This window comes from Ascaphus truei, chromosome 5 (assembly GCF_040206685.1).
Source record: "Ascaphus truei isolate aAscTru1 chromosome 5, aAscTru1.hap1, whole genome shotgun sequence".
Lineage (NCBI taxonomy): Eukaryota > Metazoa > Chordata > Amphibia > Anura > Ascaphidae > Ascaphus > Ascaphus truei.
Genome location: NC_134487.1, coordinates 122114514 through 122133937, shown reverse-complemented (window position 1 = coordinate 122133937; position 19424 = coordinate 122114514). Strand labels below are relative to the sequence as shown.

General features: G+C 39.6%; 1 protein-coding gene across 2 annotated transcripts in view; it reads left to right on the top strand.

Moving 5' to 3' along the window:
* The window catches only part of CFAP54 (cilia and flagella associated protein 54), a 331179-nt gene that overhangs the window by 245269 nt on the left and 66486 nt on the right, over nt 1–19424 (top strand). For both annotated transcript variants that reach the window (XM_075600548.1, XM_075600549.1), the window contains exons 54-57: nt 317–464; nt 1376–1533; nt 11347–11526; nt 12612–12738. In XM_075600548.1, the coding sequence (XP_075456663.1) occupies nt 317–464; nt 1376–1533; nt 11347–11526; nt 12612–12738 (613 nt within the window). The remainder of the gene's footprint in view (nt 1–316; nt 465–1375; nt 1534–11346; nt 11527–12611; nt 12739–19424) is intronic.

Here is a 19424-nt window from a genome sequence, read left to right as displayed (position 1 = left end):
ATCAGCTATGCTTATCTCACTAAAGTTCATGTTTCCTTAGAATTTGAATAATTCAGAGTTTACAGTTGCTGCATATTCACTTCTTGTTGCTGCCAATAAATAAATTATGAACCTAAATACAATTAAGAACGGATGGAAAATGTTATAGCAAATATGCAGTGATCAAGTGAAGAAATATAAGTGCTGTTTTCCTGTCATTTTATATTTTGTAAGACCAATTATTTTTAAAATAGGGCCATTTCATATGCTTCTTTCTTAAAAGTTTTTCCATATTGCCTTCTGTAAGTTCAAGTATATCTTTTAAAAATATTTTTAGAAAGCTGAAGAAGCTCCTAAAATTTTGGATACAAGCCTGTCCTGTGATACCGAAGCCAGAGAACGTTTGAACATACGAATTTGGTTCAGATGTCGTCTTGCATTAGTGACTGCTCTTGCGGCACAGATGCGGGGCATAGCAATTCAAGGTATGGCTACTTTTTTATACTAGAACCAGATGCTGAACTTAATCTCCATACAAAGGCTTGGATTCCAAATTGGAGTTTTCATAGAGGTTTTTTTCATAGAGGTTGTCAATCTTATTTTGTTCTGTACCATCATAATAAATGTATAGGCCTACCATGCTATTTGTATGTATATCCAAGTACGGTATGTATGCCTATACTTTTATTATACATATATCTGCTTGGCTCTCCTTAGTTTTAAGTTAGCCATTGTAATTTGTATGTATTTAGAGAGAATATTGTACTTTCATTTTGCTTTGGTCTCCAGATTCAGCAAATATATGCTCCTGAGGTGCCAGCACTTTTAGAATAAAACTGGTTTCTGACAGCATGTTTGCTATTGAACAAATGAACAAAGAGATCTTCAGTGTGACACCCATCATTCCTTTTATTCATTCTGTATTGTTGCTGATGCCCATTTTACTTTGAAGAAGTACTGTATCAGCAATTCAGAGGCCTATATATCCAGAAATAGTACAACAGTCAGGGTAATAACAAGTATAACAAAAATTATTTTGAGAAAGTTTAAACTACAGCACTGAAAATGCATATACAGTATTGTATCAACATTAAAATTACTTTTATGAAACATTCAACAAATGTCACCAAAACTGACCCGGTTTAACATGGACATTTAAACTAAAATCACATAGAATTGTTTTTTATATAGTTTTATTAATCTAAATTATGGCTATTCCTAACTGTTGTTATGTAATAGTTTCTGTTCAAATGCATTATTAATAAACATTGATTTTGTATATTCAAAAGTAGATTAAAGACTATGCTTTATCAGACACTTGTCAGCTTACTTAGAAGGTCAATTGCATCAGAGAGATGCATTTATTATTAATTATTGAATTGTTTTTCTATTCTAGAAGAGAACATGTTAGACTGCTCCGCTATGATAACTGAAGGTATCATAGAGGCTGAAACATTCAGTGATGTTGAGACTCAAGCTCACTTGATGCTGCAAGCTGCTTTTCTTGATATTCAAGAGGGTCAGCCTAAGAAGGGAATAAAGCTTTTACTGGAGGTAAATCTTATAATAATAATTAAAGATAAAAGATAAGAGGTCCCAGGACAGAGCCCTGGAGTACCCCCACAGAGAGATCGATAGAGGAGGATAAGGTGTTAGCAAACGAGACACTGAAAGTACGATGGGAGAGGTAAGAGGAAATCCAGGATAGAGCTTTGTTACGGATACCAAGAGTATGGAGAAAGTGAAGGAAAGGAGGGTGGTCCACAGTATCAAAGACTGCAGAGAGGTCGAGCAGTATGAGCAGAATGTCTATGGCAGCATGAAGGTCATTAGTTATTTTAGTTAGGGCTGTTTAAGTGGATTGAGCAGTGAGAAAGCCAGATTGTAGAGGACCTAGGTGAGAATAGGAGGTGAGAAAATGCAGCAAGCAAGACAATACAAGGCGTTCAATGAGTTTTGAGGCAAAAGGCAGAAGGGAGACAGGACGATGGTTAGAGAGACAGGTAGGGTAAAGCTTGCGGGTTTTGAGTAATGGTACAGAGGCGGCACATTTTATTTGAGTGCGGCTAGCTCCGCAAGCCTGGGGATGCCCCGGCATGCTAGCCGCACTCCGCGCGGTCACGCGTCATCGGGTGCCTGCGCCCCCTGCACGCGCGTCCAGGGCTTCCCGAGGGAGCCCTGGTGTCCCGCGATGTGGGGGACGGCGGCAGGGGGTTCCGGGGGACCCGGCGGACCCGGCAGCGGGAGGGAGAAAGCCCCGATCGGAGGGCGCTCCTCCGTGTCTTCGGCGCGCGCCCAGCACCCTCTGGCGCGCGCCAGGTTACTGCTGCGGCCGAGAACGGGCAAATGCTCGAATAAACTCGGCCGCAGCAGTATAACTGTTGCAAGTTTTAAGGAGGAGGGAAAGATACCAGAGTAGATGGAGTTAAAAAAAATCTGTGTGAGCGTGGGGATTAGAGTAGGAGCAAGAGTTTAAGTATTCTTTTTAAAACAAAAAATATACAAATATAAGATTTATCTTTTTGGGGAATGCAAAGCCAGAGAGTTCAAATGAAAAGCTTTGGCTTACTTGACTGTCTGTAGAGCAGTAGTTCCCAACCTTTTTTTGTGTGTGAACCCCCTGCTAAAAATATTTATTTCAAGAACCTCCCTCTTGACCACACAGACACTTCCTCATGCCAATAAAGACATACCCAGCACCCCAAAATATGAAGACCCTCATCCTTCCCGGGGATGTAACACTCCACTAGTTTTAAAATAGGCTTTGATCACGTGCATTACAGTGGGTTCCTGAGCTCGTCTAGGAGCGACGCGCTTACTGAGGTTTCGAACTGCACCATGAGTGTGGTTAGTATAGCTGTTTCCAAAGGGGGAGCATTCAAATGGGAAGCTGCAAAGCATATTAGGTCGCCCTTTGGAAGTTCCCATGGTGAATGTCAGCTAAACTATCCATGCTGTCGGTGCATGTGTGGATTTTTCTATAAGCTGCCGTTACATTTTTTTGGGTAAATCCCCTGGAGACAAAGGGTTTGTGAACCAGCTTTTGGGAATTAATGGAATAAGGCTTCTTTTGGACATGTAACTTGTTGTTTAGGCTCCTATGTATCAATAGTTAGCATAAATGAAAATATATATTTAATTCACTTAAGCATTTTTATTGAAATTATTTTTCTGTGATAACTTATTGTAGCTCTATCACCTCCCTCTAGGAAGCAGAGAGACTAGAATAAAAATGTTGATTCAGTACTACTGTAGATTACTTTTTTTCTGGTAGGGGCTGATCTTTAAACAAACATTTGTATTTCCTGTAACCCAATATGTTGATATCATAGTATTACATGTTGTATATGTATAATGGTAAGGTTAGGCGCTCAAAATAAAAAAAGGAGGAAATCAAATAACCATGGATCAGAAAGATAAAGATGATCCGTATAACAGTGGTTGACAAATCACCAAAAAATCTACTCGCCACACAAAAAAATCTACTCGCTACCTAGTACCAAACGTGTGCTGCTTGGGCCAATATTTACTCGCCCGGGGGTTAAATCCACTCGCCCGGGGCGAGCAAATGTATAGGTTTGTCGAACACTGCGTATAGCAATAGGCAACTAAAAATAGGGCCGAGGTTTAAAGATCGGGTGGTGAATGAACACAAAGTGTGTAGTTAACAAATAGTCCTGGAAAAGAAAGTGGAGCAAATGTATCTTAACCAAAACTGAACTGTCTTATCTTCCCTTGGATTGTTAAAGTCCTCAAGATGATAGGAAAGGGAAGTCCCACTGTTCCACAGATTATTAAAATATTAGTCTTTAGTGGGTTGTGTTGATTCAGCCTCTGAACAGGGGAGTCCTCCGATCCCCAAGTGTAACAGGCAATATCTAGAATACAGAAGCTCAGACGAACAAACACAACCCATGTGCTGCAGACAATGAAAAACATTTATTTCAAGTAAGAAAGAAAATAGAGTAAACTCCTGATGAGCATAAGTATTGAGATCTTATCTATGTATAGTAGAAGACCCTGCTGCTCCATGATTCCGTTTGGAGGGACTTGCTCTTTGCAGCTGCGGTGACATCACGCTTGGCTCTGGTCTTGGTAAGGAGCACCAACGGGGACAAACATCATCAGATCCTTTCTCCATCAGACAACCAGACCTTATCTCCCGGTTTAAACTCTTGGATCTTCCTTGGTGGCGATCCACTGGTGCCTTTTGCCTGGTAGTTGCTGTCTTGAGGTTGTCCTGAATCCTTCTCCACAGCCTTTGAAAACTAATAACTCTGTCGGAAACGGCTGGTACCCCGGAAGTGGAGATGGGAAGAAGAAGAGGATGAAACCATAATTAATGAAGAAGGGCGACTCTGAGGTGGATTCATTGCGCAAATTATTGTGCGCGAATTCGGCCGAAGGAAGAAGCTCAGACCAGTCGTCCTGAGTATCAGACACGAAGCATCGGATATACTGTTCCAGGGACTGATTGGTACATTTGGTCTGGCTATTGGTTTGGGGATGATACCCAGAAGAGAAATGTAGTGTGATTCCCAGTAGCTGGCAGAAGGAGCACCAGAACGTCGAAATAAATTGCGAACTTCTGTCGGATACTACGACTAATGGTACCCCGTGGAGGCGGAATATTTCTTTGAAAAGATGTCTGCCAGTTTCGGAGAGCTGGGAAGACCTTTAAAAGGAATAAAGTGAGACTTTTGAGACACGATCTACCACAACTAAGATGGTGTTCATCCCTTTAGATACTGGCAGTTCGACTATAAAGCCCATGGACAAGTGTGTCTATTGACGGTCCGGAATGGGAAGTGGTCGAAGGAGTCCTGGTGGGTTATTCCAGGGAGTCTTATTCCGAGCACGTCGGCACGCAGCAACAAATTCCTTGATGTCCTTTTGCATACCGGTCTACGAGGTCCGTGGTCCTTCTTGTACCTGGATGTCCAGAAGATTTAGAAGAGTGACCCCATTCCAGAACCTTCTTCCAATGAGGTGGTGGGGTAAACAATCGACCATCAGGTACTATGAGATCCTCAGGAATATGAGATTGCTTTTGTACAATGTCTTTTAAAGCATCAAATGTATTGGCAGAAAGAATGTATTTGTAAGGAAGAATAGGTTTCTGCTGGTCCTCGGTTTTGTCGTCTACCAGGAACTAGTGGGATAGAGCATCGGCTTTGGTATTTTTAGAACCTGGAAGAAAAGAAATAATGAAATTGAATCGTGAGAAGAAAGTGACCACCTGGCTGGACGAGATCCTAAGCGATGAGCGCCCTTGATATAAAGCAAATTCTTGTGGTCGGTGATAATAGTGATGGGGTTCTCCGTAACTTCCAACAAATGTCTCCACTCTTCCAGAGCTAATTTGATTGCTAGAAGTTCCCGGTTACCAATGTCATAATTCTGTTCGGCAGAAGAATTTTAAAAAAAAATGCACAAGGATGTAGTCTGGCTTGAGGGTTCTTCCTCTAAGAGAGAATAGCACCAACTCCGACGTCCAATGCATCTACCTCCAGGTGAATGGTAGCTTGTGGTCTGGATGGATAAGAATGGGGGCAGAAACAAAGGCGGTCTTCAGGTGTTCAAAAGCTTGAATAGCTGCTGGCGACCATGAGGCGGGATCCGCACCTTTCTTGGTTAAAGCAGTGATGGGCGCTACTGCAGAGGGACATTTTTTAATAAACCTGTGGTAATAGTTCGCAAAATCCAGGAAGCACTGAACGGCTTTGAGGGTTGTAGGGCGAGGCCACTCTAGAACCGCCTTTACCTTGGCTGGATTCATAGTGAGAAATTATATATCACAGGAAGGCTGTGGATGTTTTGTGAAAGTTACACTTTTCCAACTTGGCGAACAAAAGGTTTTCCCGTAGACGTAGAAGTACCTGTTTAACATGGCTGACATGTTCCTGAGAAGATTTGGAAAAGATCAAAATGTCGTCCAGATAGATGACCACAAACTGATTGAGCAGGTCTCTGAAAATTTCGTTAACAAAATCTTGAAAAACAGCAGGAGCATTACAGAGACCGAATGGCATGACAAGGTATTCATAGTGGCCATCGCGGGTATTGAACGCCGTTTTCCATTCGTCGCCCTGGCAAATCCTTACCACATTGTAGGCCCCGCGAAGGGCATCCTCATCAGAATACTGCAGGGCCATGTCCAACGATGCCAGTAACAATAAATAAATACAATCTAATGGCCCCTAACCCCTTAATCACCATAGCGGTTAATAACCGCTATAGTAATTAAGAGGTTAAACCCTGTCCACCGCTACCCACCATGGAGGCCTAACCACCCACACCGGAGCCACTATACCCACCCTCTACCCATTGATTGGTTTAGTGGTACATCATACCCATATAATATGGGCATAAGCCACTGTAGCACTCAGTGGTAACCCTAATCCAAAAGCATGAAGGCCAAAATTCAACAACAGTTCAAAAGGATGTGACATCATCCCTTAAAGTAACGTCACATCCTTGTGAACTAAGATAACCTATCACATGGTACAGCAACCAATGGGATTGTCTGCAATCCCATTTGCTGTAATACCATGTGATACAGCCATGTGGGTTGAAGGATGTGACGTACCTCCCTTGGAGATAACGTCACATCCTTCAACAAAAAAAAGAGGCGGGCACATGATACAGCATCCAATCAAATTGGAGCTGTACCATTTGACCCAAAAATGTGACATTATAGGCCATATTTAAGGCCTTGATGCCTCATTTGAGCTCAAGAAGCCAACGTAACAACATCGTGTTGTGGATCTACCATGGCGTTTTGGATTAACAGATGAAGAGAAGCAAGAAATAATTACAGATGAAGAAAGAAAAAGGTGTTAGAAGATCAAAGAAATAAGAATTTGGTTACCTGGTCCGGATCTTCATGGTGGATGGCATCGGATTGAGTTGGATGATGTGGCCGTACGAGAGCTTCATGATAACCCTGGATTCGGAGGGCCAACGCTTCTAAAGGTAAGTTAAATATTGAATGTTTGTAAATACATATTTTTTTCAGGTTTTTCGATTGGATATTTTTTTTTTATGTTTTACATTGCACATTGACATATAAAGTATTAATCTTTAACCATTTAGGTACAAAAGGAGACATAAATCTAGCATGAAGAGGAATATAAAAACAAATAGCCCACCAGATAAATCATGTCATGCAATATCCACACAGTGTAAAAGCTAATAAACCTTAGAATAGTGTATGTTAAAAATAAACAGACTGTAAGAACAGATTCATGTGTCATGCATAATGCGTCAATTGATTCTCAGATTCCAGGAGGAGCATAAAGGGGAAACAAAAAACACATAGATACTCCAAGTGTAGAGGTTCTTATAATCAGTAAATGTGATGATGAAGTCTTGGCTCTTTTAGAAGGCCTATTTAAAAAAAGTAAGATATAATCAAGCAGTGTGTAGGGGGATTAACATGTCTCCACGACAGGTGTGGTATGAGGTAGAAGGTAGTCAGTGGCTGTCACTCCAAAGACAGGTGGGGTAGAACTCAGCAGGGTTCACAGTGTTCAACAGGATAAAACTCCCATGAAAAAGAGAGAGAGAAACTCCATAACACAGATCAGCTAGGTACAAAAATGCTTTATGTTTAAAATATAAAGTGTGCACTTACAATAATGCAATTAAAATGGGCTGTTCACACTTATATAGTGTATGGGAGAAATCGTCTGCCGCACTGGCTCACCGTCCTGCCCCCGCCAACGTCTGTTAGTCCTGGGTCTGACCGCAGCTCACAGTGTGTGGCGATCAGATGCCGCAGCTCTGGTACGTCCCAGTGAATATAGCGTCTGACGTCACCTCCGGATCGGGTCTGCTGCCTAATGATCTGTGATTATTTAGAGGAGTATATACATTCTCATATGCATAATGCGTCATGCAATATAGAGGTCAGAGAATAGAAAGAGCAATTACATTCCGCTCTATGATCTACAGGAAGCAATCCAAATTAAGGTCTTCTTTAAGAAGCATATGCCGATTGCACAGGCTCCTATTAGAGGTGGCAATTGTAACAACATTTTACTACAGATGGAAGCAAAAATGATACAGTAGATTAAATACAATTACCACAAAGGGTCTTAATGAAGAACTTCATTTGGGTAGCTTCCTGTAGATCATAGAGCAGAATATAATTGCTCTTTCTATTCTCTGACCTCTATATTGCATGACGCATTATGCATGACACATTTATCTGTTCTTACAGTCTGTTTATTTATTTTTAACATACACTATTCTGAGGTTTATTAGCTTTTACACTGTGTGGATATTGCATGACATGATTTCTTTGGTGGGCTATTTGTTTTTATATTCCTCTTCATGCTAGATTTGTCTCCTTTTGTTTCTTCACTCCCTATCTTCACATATTTTGATTGCTGGTTTTTATGGTATTAGGCTATGTTTGAGATAGGTATATAACCATTATGTGACCTTGGTGACAGGGACGCCCTGGCTATGAAGAAAAGTTACTATTGCTATGGGTTCTTATAGTATAGATATGTGTGTATGTTAAGATTTTAACAATGAGACTCTTAATAGGTTCACTATGGCACTTCAGACAGCATTAGGGTTTAGCTACTTATGGTTACTTTATCTCATTAAGGAGTCGCGCTGTAGAGTATTGCACAGTACTGGATCGCTTATAACAGGGAGTTACGAGTGTGTCTGACTATGTAGCGCATGCGCGGTACAGTTACCTTGGTGACCAGGATGCTTGTACGTTATGTTAGTATTAGACAGCTGACAGAGCAGACAGATCTCCCACAAGATGGCGACGCTGCACCGGAGCAGATTACAATTGATTTTCGCAGGCTTCTCCACACTGGGCAATCAGGTACAGGTGTTTTCACACATATTGGTGAAGGTATATAAGTCTGTGTTTGTTAGTCTGTCTTTGCACCCCCCCTTGAGAAAGATCTCGTTCCGGGATCAAAACGTCGGAATGGGCATTGTTTTTTCTACATGTTGAATACATTACTTATGGATTACTGAACTGAGTGCTGTATTCATTTACCTTCTGCAAGTATGGTAATAATTTTTATACTATTTTTATAGGACAAGCACCTCTACTTCATATTGTTAATTTGAATGCCGGCTGTGGATTTTGATATACCACACAGTATCTACACACACTTTTAGTAATGCAACAATCTCCCACATTTCCACACCTACCCACACCATTAATATATACTCCCACTCCACACACACCTTTTGTAAATACTGTATACACTGTGGGCTCTTCATTCATTTATATTCACATAGATACACACACACACACACACTCACATCACTAACATTCAGGAACAATTTAACACCTTTAGCCATTAATCACATCTACACACGGGGGAGGGACAAGCACAGACAACATTCCAATGAGACACTGTTTTTAAGTAAATCCTTTGCTTGCTTTATTCATTGTAACACGGCCGGAAGAAGAGATCAGTGTATCTCGAAAGCTCGCACAAATAAAAGCATTTTGTTAGCCACAGAACGGTATAGTCTATTTATTTTTTTATTATTGAAGCTCGGCTAACACGGTACTGATTCCTCTACATATATATATATACACCCACCCACACCATTTATATCCAGTCCCACTCCACACACACCTTGTGTAAAGCACTGTATATACTGTGGTCTCTCCATTCATTTTTATTCACACTGATACACATACACACTCTTTCTTAACTTGCTTTCACAGTAACCTTTTGACACCTCTAGCCATAAAACACATCCACACCAGGGGAAGGAACAGCACAGATAACATTCCAAGAGACACTGTTTTTAAGTTTACCTTTTGCTTCATTCATTGTAACATCGCCGGAAGAAGAGATCAGTGTATCTCGAAAGCTCGCACAAATAAAAGCATTTCGTTAGCCACAGAACGGTATCATCTATTTATTTTTTTGATTATTGAAGCTCGGCTAACACGGTACTGATACACAAATGGATATATACACAAATGGAAATACAACTGTATGCTCATCTGCATGTCTTAGGCAGGTCTGCAACCCCGCCTTTCACCATTATCACCCAGCACACAGCACTTTCACTGCAGCAAGGGATTCTGGAAAATGACATGCAAATGAGCACACTTTTTGCTTCAAAAACCATTTTTAACATGGTTCCCTATAGGCTTAAGCTTGCTGCATGGTCACAGCTTTGAGCACAGCCAGGGTGCTATATATATAAAAAAAAAATGTATGTATGGGGGTGTTATATTGATTGTTTTTTTTATATTTATTGGGTAGGTGGGTTTTTTGTATGCATTTGGGGGGGTAGGGGAGGTTGTATATATTTGGGGAGTGGGGATTTTTTTTATGTATTTGGTGGTGGGAAGTTTTTTGCATGGGGGGGTGGGAAGTATTTTGGTATACATCTTGTGGGGGGAATTGTGTGAGGGGGAGGGAATGAGTGAGCGTGGGGTGAGTGTGGAAAAGAGTGAGTAAGAGTGAGACGCAGGGGAGAGAAATTCCAAATAAATGCGAGGCATGCGAGTGAGAGGGGGTGAGACGGAAGGGACAGAAATACATGGGAAAAGGGGGGGGGAAGAGAGGGGATGCGAGGAGTGGAGGGGGGGAGAGGGATAGATTGGTGGGGGAAAGAAGTGGGGGGACAGTGATTTTAACTACAAACTAAATAATAAGCAAATAATAATTACCTCAGACCAAGCTACAGTATACAACTGGTGGAAGAAATATTACTTTGTTGCAATTAACAAAGTTACTAGTTGGGACCCGCCAGCTTCTGACAGCACTAGCAGCTGTGTGAGAGAGACTACATACACTAGGCTGCCGAGCTGTGTGTGAGGAGAAGAGAGGAGCGGAGATGCAGCTGTGAGAGAGAGCCTGCATATGCTGCCGAGCTGTGTGAGGAGAGGAGCAGTAACCGTTTTAAATTTGGCAGTTTTTAATTTTACATTCTCTGCGCTCTTCCCCTGCATCTCAAAGCTGAATTGGCAAGTTGCCAAAAATTCCGGGCATTACTGTATGAATAATGCCCAGAATTTTAACCAATCAGAGAGCAGGGATTTCAATAATGCTCGGAATTTTACAGCTTTAGCCTATAATACTGTATACATATTGATATTTAACTTTTTATGCATCAACACAAGGAGGAACAGGAAAATCAAAGGGTAAAATATTAATGACACAGGGCCCATCAAACAACCCGTATAAAATTATTTGTAAGCCCTTAACTAATTATGTGAATGGAACCGAATATTGATCTTTTGTAAAGTTCTGAAAGTAGAGCAATGGAGAGTTAATGAGTAATGGAATATTTTGATAACTCTACATGTTATTGTATATCTGTTCAAATCTAAAAGCACATTTTTGTTTACTTAAACAGGATATTGTCCATTTACTTGAAGAAAGGCATTTTCATTCTCTTGCATCATGCGTAACACTTGCTCAGAGCTATATTCTTTTGGCTGACATAATGGAAATGGAGAAGAACAAGGATCAACAACTGTTTTGGACAACGCAGTTAAACACTTTCACATTAGCTCACAACCTTCTCATTAAGCAAGTAAGTACATGCAAGTAAGATTACTTGTTTTAGAAATGCTTAACATACCATCACACATTAAAATAGAAATTGATTTTAGTTTGAAAGCTGTTCATTTTAATAAATACATCTTCAATTAATAGAGTTATTATGCATATTACCTGCTTCTATTTTGTGTCTGATGTGGAACCAATGGGCAGCCTACAAAGGCAACCTTCACAGATTCAAAATGTTGTTGGAACAATCCAAAATTAAATATACAACAATTTTGAGATCCTTATTTTTAGCAATCTTTGTTTATTTTATGTAGTTTATGAGATTTATGTAATTTATGCGCTGCAGTACATTGAGTATCAGTGTATATCGCTCTGGTTTCTGCTTCTCCAAGGACAGCACAAACGTGCTCACATTACACACCCATCATTTTCACCTGATGTGTCATATGACAGAACTGAGGGAATAGGCTACTTTCTGCTGTTCCTGAAGCAACAGGAATAAGAGAAATTAGTAATAAATATTAATTCATTTTTGACCCCTATTATCATAAATGATATCACAGCTAAAATTGTCACTATATACCACCTTTACATATAGGGGGCATTTCACAGTTTATTATAAAATAGCCCACACCACATAACTTAAGCATGAGATAAATATGGATGCCAAAATACAGAGCAGAGGGAATATTAACACTTAATACAGTGGTCCCAAACTCTTTAAATTGGGCTGCCCAAAAGTAATTAATCTGCCTTTGTGACCCCCTTCTGTATTGTGTGCATACAACAAGATGACCAATGTTTGGGTGGAGTTTTCCTTTAAAAAAAAATAACCCCAACACATTTGAAAGAATACAAATATTTTGCTTCATGGAATATATTATTAATGTATTCATATATTATCCTTCTGACACCCTTTTAAATCTATTGGTCTACGCTGAGGGACAGTCCCCCAGGTTAGGATAAACTGACCTAAGGGGTAATTCTATATTGTCCCACTACATTTGGCCAAAACCCCCATTAACTTGAATGTAAATCTCCCTAGAGTGTGCACTAATTTTCTGTGGTTAATTAACAAATAATGAATATTGTCAAATGTTATTCTTTTAGCTCGCATCACTTGGTGAAGCTATTGAGCATCATGGTACAGATCCTATGATTACATCACCACTGCAGCCTTTGAGAAACATTTACTTGCCTCCCATCAATTTACTGGCCAAAGTCAAACTAAGAATTGGTAAGAATAGTTAAATTCACTGTTCATATCCTATAGAAATGTATTATTGTGAGTAATTGCAGTATTGTATATAATAATTAATTTATTGTGTTCGAAATGTAAGTAGACAGTGCAAACCCAATAATATTTGTAACAGAGACTTATCCCTGTTTAAATAAGGCTGCAAAATAAGCCTCTAGGTGTCTGAGGAATCTTGCAGGGAGCTGGTTAATTACAGCTAGACAATTAACCAGCTCCACCTGGTTAATCAGACAAGGGTAAAAACCTTCTGCTGGGAACAGACCCAGAGAGTCTTGAACACACAGGAGGGCTGTGTGCTGAAAGCAAGACACCAGTGGACTAGACCTCTATTTCTGGACACAGAGGACCCAGGAACCTTCCAGAGGCTACCCTTGGCCCCTCAAGCAGACAACTATCTGGACCCATAGACTGACATGAAGGTCCAAATGCTTTGAGGTACCTCTTTAGACTTTGGGGTGATATGTTGGTAAGGGGCTTTTCCTCCCAGCCTTGCAGATAGGGAATGGGGAAGTGAGATAGCCCTTACACAGGGATTGGCTGTTTGTTTGTTTATTTTTGTATGTTTTGCCTTGTTTAAAATGACAGGCTGAATAAAGAAATGTTTTAATTTCCTCAAAACTGTCTCCCTGAGTGTACCTCTGCACATGTCTCTTACACACCTGAATTTATTTGTAATATATTCATCTAGTGAAGTACCAACTACTAAAAAATATGAAGCCTACTTTTCACATCAAGTGATGATAATAGAATCATTTGAGACGTGTCTCTTTACATCAATGTATCAAGACACTTATTTGTAATTTAGTAAGAAGCTAATTGATGCACATAATCATGGGATGTACTGCATCAGATTTCCTTTCTGTAATTTTCTTAATTTATAGTAAATCTATCATTTGTTATTTAAATTAAAGATATAAAGCAATACTATTTAAGTTTGGAGTAAACATCATATTGTTTTCTTTAACACACAACAAATTTGATTAATATATGTAAGTTTCTAATTTGTTGCATGTACTGTATTCTTACCGATAATGTTTAGCCTTATCCAGAAATAGAAATATAGATGTATTTATATTAATCTATATGAGTATTGCTGGCTTATAAGAATTAACTAGGGAGACTATATGTCTAACCTTATCTAGACAATAGAAATACTGTATAGATGGATTTATAACGTATTCATCTATAAAGGTCTTGCTGGCTTATAAGAATTAATATAATAATATGGGCAAAACTATTATTTAAGGAAATGGACGTGTAGATATGGTTTCCAATAGTAAACACATTCACACCCTGGTATATGAGAGTTTACTGACATGATAGAGAGGCCTCAATCAGATAAACAGTAATTTATTAGAACAGCAACAAAATATAACAATTTACACGGTTTTATTAATTATACTTCCTTATAAGGTTTGTACTTATTATAGGCCTAACAAAACAATACAATACAGTTCATCCTATCTAAACATACATTGATATAAAACACAGATATATATATATATATATATATATACAGATTTACAAGTGCACAAGAATTATGATCATAATTACCTTCTCTGAGCTCTCCCTCCAAACTCTTCTCTCTCTCTCCTCTCTAACTAACTAACTAACTAACTAACTAACTAACTAACTAACACTGTCTGGTTTAAATGTGTTTCTAAACCTATAGCTGAACAGGTTTTGATGGGAAGTATGCTCAAACTAAATGATGTTTGTGTTTCTTTGAAGTTGATGGGAAAACCTAGATGATTGCAATAAATGTTTGGACAGGTCAACAATACTGATTGGGAAAATACCAGCTGCTTCCCTCTGGGGTCTAAATGTTAATTCAGGAAACACAAGTTTTATTTTGAAGTCCCTGATAATCAACAAGAGAATGTTTATTGTCAGGGTGTGAAGTAAATAAACCTTTTGTTCATCACCTCTTGCTTCTCAAATGTAATGTGTATCCAGGTGCAGATATGTACTTCAAAGTCAGATTGATTCCTGCACAAATAATTTCTCTAAGCAATTCTCTTGGGTAGCATGTATATATTTTTCACACTGCTAGATTTATGTATACCTTTACTTTGTTTCCTAAGTAATTAGGAATCAAACATATAGACAGAGATTTACAGTAGCATGTAAATTTGTATTTCAGTATGACATATGGATTGCATGCAGGAGTGATGGCTGGGCTCTGTGGTTTCCAACGTTTCGGCTGAAATATCAGCATTTATCAGTGATGGCTAGCCATCCCTGCCATCCATTCCTATGCTTAATAGGGATTTTTGTAATGCAGTGCCCAGCATTCCATTCTTATACATACATTGTATTTTATGGGTTCTAGTAGAAACCCCACAGGAGTTGAAGCACCAGTAGCCAACAGTGGGAATTGGGTAATGATATAGAGTGCACAGGAACTACCTACATGTGGTACTTCGATATGGATTGCCCCAGCTTGAGTAGAATCTATGTTAATTAATAAATCTAATTCATTTAAAATAAATGCTATGTTTATTAGTCACTTAAAGGGCAGTATGAATCAGCTCAATAAATAAGTAATCATAACAATGTAATTGGCTTCTTACAACAAAGGTGATTATAGTTTAGGCAAACATTTGACACTTTTGGTTTTACAGTATTTGAAATGTATAAAGAAGTGTTTTCCATACATGCTTTAATTCAGCAAGAAAAACTATAACATCAGTTTTATGAGAGTGTTGCTTCATAGCCCTTCAGTTTCCTGGAGAATGTATGAGCCCTGGTTAATGCAGAGCTCCAGACCCTGCTCATAGTCAAAGAAATCAGCTTACTTGATTCTCGACAATCAGTCTGGAGGCCCAGGTATGCTGAACATCCAGGACTGGCTCAGACATATGTATTATGGCTGTATACAGGAGTTACAAGACCCATCTCCCATTCATGTGAGAAGGGAAAGAAAACAATGCACAATGCACAGTAAAATCAGGCAAAATGGAAACGGTTTCACTCTCGAATTACAGCTTACCATGTTCATAAACAAACAATAAAATAATATTTTTTTTGTAGGAGAAAATAAAATAAATGCCATTTACTGAGATTAAAACCCTTAAAAGTTGCTAATGCCATTGGTTTGTTTTTGTCCTAGTGGTAAATGCACCATTAAATCCTCCATATGACGGTTTTGCCCCTGAATGTACCTCTACAGCTTTTATTTTAGTTAAATGTATTTTGGCAAGCTTTTGAAACTTGACGAAACTTTTAATATCCGTTTACAACTATGTGTATCAGAAATAAACATATTGCTAATCTGTAGTGTGAATTGGGATTTCTGCAGCAATGTGTAATTAGTATTTGTTGGCGTAACACTATAGTAGATTCCCATGCATTGCTCCACAATATCACAGAGGGCTAAGTTATCATGCCAAACCAGCAGAGGTGACAGGAAAACAACCTTCAAAGGAATGATGTAATCAGCTGCGATACTCTGATGGGAGGAATATCCAAAACTTACTGCATGTTGAGTGTCTTCATATTTTCAAGTTTGGACATGAATGTTTCCTAATGTTTAAAAGTAAAGCGCAGGGCCTTGTCTAGATACGAAGTCAATTTAATGCAAGTAGCCTCAGGTGTTAACCTGGTGATGGCCATTAAACAATGTGGCTTGAAAGATGCGCAAGGACCAGAAATGACCAGTGCACCATAGATGTATCCTCACTTTCAGTTTCTCAACTTGCTTATACAGTATAATATAATTTAACTTCATTATATGACCATACAAAACCATCACCGTACAGTGTGTCAAGTTAAAATATTCCTTACGTTCACAATTTGTTGTTGGCAAAGTTTGGTCAAGTGTTGCTGGAGGGTCTGCAGCCATTTCACACTTTACATGCTTTTCCAAGACCAAAAAACATGTGGCATGCCCAGATATTTTTCTAGCCAAATTATTGTGATATTGCCATAATATGACCACACAATATGTATAGATAATCGCAGAGGACAGCTATATACATACAACAGTGAGCAACAGCAAGTGGAGTGGGAGAACAAAGGGGTGGAGGGATCAAGACCAATAAGGGGGGCAATGTTTTGGGATGGAATGCCCCTTCTGGCCCGTTCCCCAAGGTCACAATGATCAAGGGTACTTCCCTTAAGTGCTGTATGGACTGTAACTCCCAACACACTAAACACTCAAAAAAAATAATACACAATATGGCAACCTATATGATAATCTAGTGATCCAAGAGTGGTCACTAGTGAATGTACACTGGCGACACACTTTATTCGAGCTCGGCTAGTCCCACGAATTCGGGTATACCCGGGTGTATTGAGGTTTGTGACTGTTTTCTGCCCGAGTGCATTGAGTTATTTTCCAGGCAGGGATTGAAGCATTTTATTCCCACTGGCTGCAATACTGCACAGTATATATATATATACTGCATTACAATTCATGAATTTATGCCATCTGGTAGACACGCGAAGCATTGCAGCCTATTAAATCCTAATCATTATCATTTAACAGATCAGCCGCCCATCAGCCAGGCATGAACCCAGGCTGGGAAGGCAAATGCAACGGGGCTTGTTAGAGGTGAGGAGCGGCGCATTCCAGGTATCTGCCAGGTACATACTGGGTATTTGCTCGAATAAAGTGTGTCGGTGCAGTATGCCCAAACGAGTGTAGTGGCATTTAGACCAACCAACTGTAGAGTATATCTCAAGGATAACCTATTATTAGCAGAGATAATCTAAAGCAACAATGCTATATAAGCCAGTAATGCAGGAGTTAATAAAAAAACTGCGACAGGCTAAGTGATCCAATAATATCATAGGATCAGAGTCAGATAGGCATAAGATATAACCAGCACTGAGAGGCTCAAAGGGATTACGTGCACCCAGTAGGAGAAACGTCTCAAGAAGCAGCACTGGATATTCTGCGGGTCGCAGTGCTGCTTCTTGAGACGTGGATGAGACAGGACTTAGAAAAAAAATCCTTTTTTCCTGCATCGGATTGATGCCGGGGGTCTCCGAAGCTGATGCACATTAATATCAGCACCGTAGACCCGATGCATCAATTCCATGCAATAAAAATGCATTTACAGTCAACTTCATTACCTTGGCGGCAAACCGCTAAGGCAATGAAAGGTTTAAACCCTCCCGCTATCCACCAAGGGCCAAATACCCCCTTCACCCACCCCCGCTACCCACAATAAACATTACAAAATGTAATAACCGACAATACACAACCCACCCCCTGTACCCCCACATAAAACTATTGTTTATTTGTTTATTTTAACACAGGTTTGATCCCAGAGGCCGTCGGGTGTCCCCGGGTGGTCCCCACGGGTGTCTGTGGGCCCTCAAGTGGTACCATGGGGAGTACGGGGGTCCTCAGGTGGTTCCCACGTGTGTCTGTGGGCCCTCGGGTGGTCCCCGCGAGTGTCCATGGGCCTCCAGGTGGTGCCCGCGGGTGTCCAGCATCGGATTGATGCCGGGGGTCTCTGAAGCTGATACACATTAATATCAGCACCGGAGACCCCCGGCATCAAACCCATGCAATAAAAATGCATTTACAGTCAACTTGTCAACTTCATTACCTTAGCATGGGGTTATTGGATTAACAGATGAAGACAAAGATAAAGAAAATAAATAAATAATCACAGATCATGAAAAAAGATGATTGAAGATTAAAGAAAGAATTTGGTTACCTGGTCCCGATCTTCATGGTGGATGGCGTTGGATTGCGTTTCATGGCGTAAAGGTAAGAGAACTTGCTGATTCCCATGGATTCGGAGGGCCAACGTTTTTGAAGGTAAGATAAATATTGAATGTATGTACTTTTATTTTTACAGGTTTTTTGATTGGATTTTTTTTTTACTTTTTCATTGCCCATTGACTGCTAATGTATTAATCTGTGCATGTTCTGGGTACAGATAAATACATTGGTAGCCAATGCATTTCTTCTATTGACTGTTATATTTTCTATATTTGTTTATTGTTTAGATTAAATTGTTTTCAATTGTGATGGCTTGTTTATTTATTTTTTCAGATTGTTTTTAGTTAATAATGTATTTTGTTGGCTACTGGTTTTAATTGATGTGTTGCCTAGTGGTTGTATTAATTAATTGTTGTTTTGGTTACTGCTTTTATGTATTAAATGTATTATTTGGCTAGTGGTGTGAATCATTTAATTGATTGCCTAGTGGTTTTAATTATTTTATTGAATGCCTAGTGGTTTTATTTCTTTAATTGATTGGCTAGTGGTTTTATTTAGGTAATTGCTTGGTTGGCTAGTGTTTTTCATTTTTGAATTTTTGAATTTGGGAGTTTAGGTGTTTGTTGTATATGTTTTGCTATTGTGTATTTTGGACATTCATGCTTTTGTATTAGTGTGACCATTGACTGCTATAGGAGCTTATCATGCCCATATTATATGGGTATGATGTACTACTATGCCAATCAATGGGTACAGGGTGGGTATAGTGGGTCTGGGGTGGGTGGTTAGGCCTAACCCCTTAATTACTATAGCGGTTATTAACCGCTAAGGTTAATAAGGGGTTAGGGGCCATTAGATTGTATGGAGAGGGAGTGGTTCAATGAGTAAAGACACTGACTGGCACTGAGAGTTTGAAGCAGGGGAGCCTGGTTGAATTCCTGGTGTCAACTCCTTGTGACCTTGGGTAAGTCACTTTATCCCCCTG